The sequence below is a fragment of the Lampris incognitus genome, chromosome 9 (assembly GCF_029633865.1).
Source record: "Lampris incognitus isolate fLamInc1 chromosome 9, fLamInc1.hap2, whole genome shotgun sequence".
NCBI classification, from domain to species: domain Eukaryota; kingdom Metazoa; phylum Chordata; class Actinopteri; order Lampriformes; family Lampridae; genus Lampris; species Lampris incognitus.
Window position 1 is genome coordinate 41,597,473 of NC_079219.1, and position 8,305 is coordinate 41,605,777.

General features: G+C 44.9%; 1 protein-coding gene across 1 annotated transcript; it reads left to right on the forward strand.

Annotated features, from left to right (window-relative positions):
* Positions 1–437: 437 nt before the first annotated feature.
* On the forward strand, positions 438–8,100 carry LOC130118543 (uncharacterized protein K02A2.6-like; the record flags this gene model as incomplete). Its single annotated transcript, XM_056286987.1, has 4 exons — positions 438–1,134; positions 1,309–1,550; positions 7,646–7,671; positions 7,965–8,100. Coding segments are annotated over 4 exons (1,101 nt in total), but the record flags the coding sequence as incomplete, so codon positions are not given.
* Between the last annotated feature and the right edge of the window lie 205 nt (positions 8,101–8,305).

Below are 8,305 nucleotides of genomic sequence, written 5' to 3' on the forward strand. Positions count from 1 at the left end.
TTAAGTTAGAAGGAAACCCTGTAGACATGCAGCTTGACACAGGAGCTGCCGTAACCCTGGTATCTGAGATAGTGTACAAGGAACATCTCTCACACCTGCCACTGAAAGAAAGTAAAGTGCGTCTGTCAACCTTTTCCGGTGAGAACATTCCCTTGATGGGCCAAGTGACTGTCAATGCGAAATATGACAACCAGAGTGGAGATTTACCTCTTGTGATTGTGAAAGGTGACAGACCAGCCCTCTTTGGGTGTAACTGGCTGGCCAATTTTAAACTAGACTGGGCAAGCATATCCTCAGTTACACCAGCAGGGGGCAGTGATAACACAGATGTAGAGGCATTGTTACAGAGACACAAAGCAGTATTTGCTGAGGAGCCTGGCACTATTTGTGAATTTAAGGCAAATATCAAAGTGAAGCCAGATACAAAATCTGTCTTCAGAAAGGCAAGACCAGTGCCATACGCACTAAAAGACACAGTTGAAAAAGAGCTAGATAGGCTGGAAAAAGCTGGTATTATCTCAAAGATAGACCATAGTCAGTGGGCTGCCCCGATAGTAGTTGTACCCAAATCAGACAAGTCAATTCGTATCTGTGGAGACTATAAAGTCACGGTTAATCAGAGTGTGGAAGAGGAGACCTATCCACGACCGAACGCCGAGGATCTCTTCGCCACACTGGCCGGGGGCACTCTCTTTAGCAAATTAGATCTCTCACATGCCTACCAACAGCTTGAGTTAGAGAAGGACTCAGAGAAGTATTTAACAATAAATACCCACAAAGGACTGTATGTTTATCACAGACTTTCATATGGAGTGTCCAGTGCACCGTCTATGTTCCAGAATGTGATGGACCAGATACTACAAGGCTTAGAGCATGTGACCTGCTTCCTCGATGACATACTAGTCACAGGCAGAACAAGAGAGGAGCACCTGAGGAACCTAGATGAGGTTTTGAGCCGACTGGAGAGCTACGGGGTAAGAGTGAAAAGAGCAAAATGTGACTTCATGCAGGAGAAAGTAGAGTACCTGGGGCATCTGATAGATAAAGAGGGACTTCACCCCACTGAGACAAAGGTTGCCGCCATCGTAAATGCACCCCAGCCCACAAACGTCACAGAGCTACGGTCATTCCTAGGACTGTTAAACTATTATGGCCGTTTCATGAAAGATCTGTCGACCGTATTGCAGCCACTACACCAACTCCTGAAGAAGGAAGTCGAATGGAAATGGACACCAGAGTGTGCAGCAGCATTCAAGGCTGCCAAAGAACAGTTAGTGAAAAGCTCAGTAGTAGTACGCTACGACACGCAGAAACCACTGAGATTAGCTTGTGACGCATCCCCTTATGGGATAGGTGCGGTAATGTCACACATAATGGAAAATGGGGACGAGAAACCAATCGCCTTTGCGTCACGTACGTTGACAGAGGCAGAGAGTAAATATAGTCAGATAGAGAAGGAGGCGTTGGCCATAATATTTGGCGTGACCAAATTTCATAAATATCTCTATGGCCGCAAATTCAGTTTAATAACTGACCACAAACCCCTCCTTGCCATCTTAGGACCCAAGTCAGAAATCCCTACACTAGCCGCTTTGCGTATGCAGAGATGGGCACTGAGGCTTATGGCTTATGACTATAGTATAGAGTACAGAACGTCAGCGGACAATGCAAATGCGTAAAGGACAAAACAGTGGAGGAGAACAGCATTTTTTATTTCTCATTAGTAGATGAGCTACCCGTGCAGGCTACAGAGATTGCACAGAGCACTCTCAAGGACCCAGTCCTATGCAAGGTACTGGAACTGACCCGGTCTGGATGGCCGAGTTACATCAACGAGGACACACTGAAACCGTACTTCAACCAAAGGAATGAACTGTCTGTGGAACAAGGATGCATTCTGTGGGGAATTTGAATTATCATCCCACGAGCACACAGAGAACGACTACTGTACGACCTACACCAAGGGCACCCCGGAGGGTGCAGGATGAAAAGTTTGGCGAGGGGCTATTTATGGTGGCCTCAGTTGGACAGTGATATCGAACGTGCAGTGCAGCAATGTGATGCTTGTCAGAGTGTGAGGAAACTACCAGCAGTAGCACCACTACACTGCTGGCAGTGGCCTACGAGAGTGTGGCAGAGGCTACATATTGACTTTGCAGAGAAGGATCAGCAACATTTCCTAGTGTTAGTAGACAGTCATTCAAAATGGCTTAAGGTGATCCCCATGGCAACAACTACCGTCGCCAAAACGATCGAAGTGCTGCGGAGCATTTTTTCGTCCTACGGTCTTCCTGAGGAGATCGTCTCGGACAACGGTCCACAATTCACCTCGCTGGAGTACAAAACATTCCTGAAAAGCAACGGCATTAAGCAGACCTTGGTGCCAGCTTACCATCCTGCTTCTAATGGTGCCGCAGAGAGAGCAGTCCAGACGGTGAAAGCTTCACTTCTGAAACAGCTGCTCGATGAGAAGAAACAAAACGTCACTATTACAGTGAAACACAGGCTCGCCAACTTCCTGTTGTCATACAGGACCACACCACACAGCGTTACAGGTTGCACACCAGCAGAACTGTTCCTCAAACGTCAGCCTAGGACCAGGTTCAGCCTGCTGAAGCCAGACTTCGCTCGAGTGGTGGGGGACAAACAACAAAAGCAGAAGGACTATCATGACCAACCCGCCTCGAAGCTGAGACATCTGTCAGAGGGGGACTCAGTACTGATCCGAAACTTCCGTGGAGGAAAGGAGAGGTGGACGAAAGGGACAGTGGAAAAGAGACTCGGACCAGTCACCTACCTGGTGTGGAATGGAGTGAACCGACGTTCAGTCCACATTGACCATCTGCTGTTCGACCGACCCTCCAGTCCTCCTGAGGCATTTCAGTTTCAGGATGACCAGATGGGTATCAGCAACACCTACCCTGCAGTTGCGGATTTGGGGGGGGGGGAAGGCACACCTGGAGCCATAGGTGCTAGCCCGTACTCACCTGGAGATACACCCGTTCCAAGGATGCAGGCTCCGGAGAAGCTTGCAACACCCTTACGAGGTTCGGTGGGCAAGCCCGTGTCGCCTCCTCACCGAGCATCCACTTCCCCTGAGGTGGTTGAGCGCCGATACCCTCAGAGAGAGAGGGCACCTCCAAAACGACTGTCTTTGTAAGATCAGCCGAGTTCCTGAATAAAAGAGTTCCTGGAGACTAAATTGTTCAACTCCTGTTCAGAAAAAAAATGTGAAAAAGAGTTCCTGAGACTGATATGTATATGGGCAAATGTGGGTCGAAGTGGGTTGTGTAACCAGTAATGACCAAGTAAAAGATGTTGAAAGTAATTTGCCATATCAGCATGTTTTAGAGTGATAATATTTTATTAGGCGAACTTCATAGTTTAAGGGGGAGGAGTGTAGTAGACCAAAAGCGCTACCTAGTGGTGGTTAAGCTAGGCTCTCATATACCCCGGATGTTGACTGCTGCGACAGTCGGAGAGCTACAATAAAGAGGACAAGACGTTGGGAACTGGTCTTCGGCTCAAATCACTGGTATGGATATATTAGCAGTATAGGATACATCCAGATAATATAGCGAATATATTACAATCTCATAGCTGGCAAATGGGACATGGTCACTCACTATCTCCCTAGGAATCCCGTGTGTGGCAAACACAGACTTCATCTTCTGGATTACTGTGTATGCTGTTTTGTCAGATATGTTGAGCACTTCAGGATATTTGGTTAGGTAATCAACTAACAACAGGTATGACTGACCGTGTAGCTCGAAGATGTCAGCTCCTACTTTCATCCATGGCAGTTCTGGGACCTGATGCGGCATAAGTGGCTCAGCCTGCTGTTTGGGCTGTAGCTGCTGGCATTGCACGCACTTTTCCACCATTGCCTCTATATCTCGTGCCATGCCAGGCCAGTAGAGAGACTTTCTTGCTCTGGATTTTGTGAGCTGCACTCCTTGGTGTGCAAGATGCAGCTTCTCCAAAATCGTGCTCCTGAAGCTCTGGGGTATGATAATTTTGTCTCCGACCAAGACAATGTCATCTTCCATACTTATAATGTCCTTTACTGCCCAGTAGGCGTGTAGTTTTCTGTCCAAACTTGTGTTGGACTGTCACCACTACTGAGTTCTTTAATACACTGGTCGAGCCTAGTAGTGTGTGATGTCTCCGTCAGTAAAGATCAGACTTGTGCCGCACCCTCGTCTCCGTGTACTTATATATATATTAGTGATTAAGTTAGTAACCCACGAATAGTAACACTACAATAGTGTACATAAGAGAAGTCACAACATGGTGTCAGAAGACGGAGTTACGGTATAATTCGAGGGCGGTACTTCAACGAGTTCGCTGGTAGCTGAGGCAGCTAGCTAACAAGTGCTAGCCTGCGCACAAATATGGAACAGTTCAAGCCGCCGCCAGCGCTGAAACTTACCGGGAATGTCGCAGTAAACTGGAGAAGATGGGAACAGCGTTTCCAGCTGTACATGACCGCTTCAGGTGCGTTGGATAAGGAAGAGACGGTTAAAATAGCCATTCTGCTTCACACCATCGGCGAGGAGGTGCTAGAAGTGTATAACACACTCACCATCATCCCAGAAGGAGACGACGAATCGATGGAGGACGTTCTGAAAGCCTTCAAGGACTACTGCAGCCCTCGGAAGAACGTCGTGTTCGAACGCCATCAATTCTGGTCGCACACGATGTCAGCAGGAATATCGGTGGACAGATTCATCACAGAGCTGCGCCAGAAGAGCAAAGACTGTGAGTTTGGCAGACATGAAGATGACATGATAAGGGATAAATTTGTGTTCAGCATGAATTATGCCCGTTTGAAAGAAAGACTGTTACGTGATAATGAGCTTACTTTGCGCAGGGCCGTAGAGATATGTAGATCAGCCGAGCTCGCTAAGTCACAAATACAAGCGATGCAGACGTCACATGTTGTCCAAGACGCCTCAGTGAATGCACTGAAGAAAGCAACAGGGCAAACGCGTACGGGCAGCTGGAACAAGAACAAAACGAGCAGAAAAAGGCATGTAACAACAACTCTCTGCCACAAGTGTGGAAATAAACATGCTGTATTAATCATTGAAGTATGCAAGTAGAAAAGACTTGTTCAGTGTTATGCCATAGTGTTAATGGTTCGGTAAAGGGTCTACTGTTGAAGCAACTGATGAGTAGGCCACATCTCAGTTGGGAAAGAGGGATGTGGTGTATTGGATCGAGCACTCGGTGCTCGATTGTGTTGGACTGTCACCACTACTGAGTTCTGTAATACACTGGTCGAGCCTAGTAGTGTGTGATGTCTCCGCCAGTAAAGATCAGACTTGTGCCGCATCCTCGTCTCCGTGTACTTATATATATTAGTGATTAAGTTAGTAACCCACGAATAGTAACACAACAATAGTGTACATGAGAGAAGTCACAACAGTTTTCACATTTTTTGTTACTGTCTTTTCTGGATTTTGACTTTTTGTTTCTTAGGTCTTTAGCTGATCAACGAGGTAAGGACCTGCTAAAAATAGATTGTGGTATAACACTTGTTTCTTCTGTCCCCTTGTAGCAGTTCAACCACTCTCTTACCACGTGGATCTGATTCTCCCAATAGGCAGGTAACTTGCCTGGGCACCCTCTTTCTAATAAATTTCTTATCAGTACATGATCACCAATTTCAAGGACTGAGCTCCATGCTTGTTGGTTGTAATTCTTTTATTTTCTTGCTGCAGCTTTTTCAAATTCTTCATCGCAATTTCATAAGCTTCCTGCATTGATCTTTTCAATTTTTGTGCATATCCTACACGAGACTGTTATTCTCAGTTTTTTTTTTCCTAGGGAACATCAAATAAATGGACAGGGTTGGTTCCCGGCCAAAAAAGGAGGAAAAGGAGAAAAGCCAGTTGACTCATGTACAGTCCAATTTTATGCATAGACAACTTTGTTGAGATGATCAGCCCAACTTGATTTCTGAGTTCCTTCAAGCGTCCTCAACATGCCTAATAATGTCCTGTTGAAATGTTCTGCTGGGTTCGTTTGGGGATGGTAAGGAGGTTGGTTTTTTTGTTTTTGTTTTTTCCTGCGAATCCCATATCCCACTGTAATGCTGCAATTTTCTACAAAGTTCATTTTCTAACTCTTTTTCTTGGTCATGGTGGATGACGGGAATCCAAAGAGCATGATGCAGTTGTCAAATAGCTTTCAAGCAGCCATCTATCCAGACTTGTTCCTAGCTGCATATGCTTGTGCAAACTTGGTAAAATGATTTACAATGACAAGAATATAGCCCCCCCCCCCCCCATTGGCTTCTCTCAAGGTGGAGGTAGTCGATGAATATCAATTCAAATGGAGTAGTGGTCTCAATACGTTGGCTTGGGGTTCTTGTTAATCTAATAAATGTTTTGTAACCTAGCCAGAAATAATGGGTTAAAGAAAAAGAAACGTATTTAAAAACTATATAAGTTACAAATATTAATTTTTTTTAAGTTCATGTTTTATTTTATTTCATATTATAGTTATGATTTATTACTTCGTTAAAATCGGTTACCTCTATCGGCTCCATTCTTACCTGCCTCGATTGATCGAGTCTAGGATAGAGGGCGTGTCTGTGTGAATAGAGAAGGGAGGGTCAGTGACACATGAGACGAGGGCGTGGACGCTGCGAGAAGCTTATCAAGCGATAATTGCTTCGCAACGTGCGTGAGCTTAGTGAGAGAATAAAAATAAAAATTGAGAGATAAAAACATAACACTTTTCAGGTGGGTAATTGACTGAATCGGTTTTACAGCACGAGCCACGGGCTGTGAAGAGTGCCATTTTAACAAGGTTATCGCATCCCACGTGTCTTGGTAAGCTAGCCTAGCAATCGGGCTATTCGGCTAATCGCCGTAGGCTATTAATGTAGCATTGTGTCGTTAGCATGTGAATGTTATACATCCTGATGTGAAATGTTTGTAAATTGTTCATGTATATTAAATACATGCTGTAGAACTAAATAATTCCAGTATCTGGGATTGATTTAGAATATATTGTAGAATCTATTATTTCACCAATGTAATACACTCAGTATTATTTTGAATGTTGATTGTTGAATGTTGTACAGCATAGATAAGATAAATTTAAGAAACTGAACCTGTGTTATGTGTACAGGCCAGGTTTTTTTGTTATGATCGGAATCCTGAGAAGTCATTTGAGAGCTGATAGATGGCGAGCCGCAGAGTAGCAGTAAGAAGCGGATCTGAACCTCTGCAGGACAACTCTACTTACCATCCAGTGTGGCAAGTTGTGCCAGTCACCCAGACTGGTATCCTTTGAACAAAACCCCAGAGTGCACTCTGACAATTAACTCTGACAATTAACTCTGACTAGTCACTGACCCATTGAAGTGTATAGAATCACACTTCAGGACTATTTCTTTATTTTAAGGGCCCAGTGTATTATTTTCATTGTACATTGTATTTGTATTTTCCAGCACACTAAAGGTTCAGTTCAGATTATTTTTTGTGTGTGTGGTTATTACACTCTGCCCTTAGCTCCTCTTGAACCTAAAGCATTGCGCATCCCAAGATGGGTTACATTTTGGGGTTTTTTTTCTGCTTTAAACAGCGACACATCCTAGTAACATAATGTTCAATGTCCTCCCTCATCCTAGGCCAAAAGAACCTTTCTCTGGGCAAGGTAACCATTGTATCAGCTCCTAAATGTCCCATTCTCCTCATGTAACAGTTTGTAAATCACAACTTTGAAACTTTCAGGAACAACTAGCTGAATCTCGGAGACTGTTTTTTCTACGAAGGATTCCATCTTCATCAATCAGCAAGTGTGGCCACTCAGAAGTTTTCTCGCTGTTGCATATTCATTCATTTTGTCCTTGTGTCTACGACAGTCATGTTTCTTTTTCAGAACTAACAGATGGCTAATAATTATTAGCTGAGTGTTATAATGAGCTCTTCTCTTTGGGCTGCTTTTAGATCATCTACAGCTAAAGCTTGGACTGCCACTGTGCCACTGCTCACCTCCTCAGGCAATGTGTCAATGTTGCAGGTGATCACGGAGATCCAGTTAAGTCTCTCCTCTTTTCTGTGCTTTGAGAGCCTGCCCAATTAAGTCCAGGACCTCTAGTGGGCAGTCCTGGGTACACTTTTGGATGACTCCTCTGATGGGTGTCAGCCTCCTTGGTAGGAAATCAGCGTTGCGATTTCCTGTCCCAGGTCTATACTTCAGAGTGAAGCGATAATTTGCCAGTTTAGCCACCCAACGGTGTCCTGTTGCATTAAGTTTAGCGGACGTGGGGTCCGCGGTGGTGTAGCGG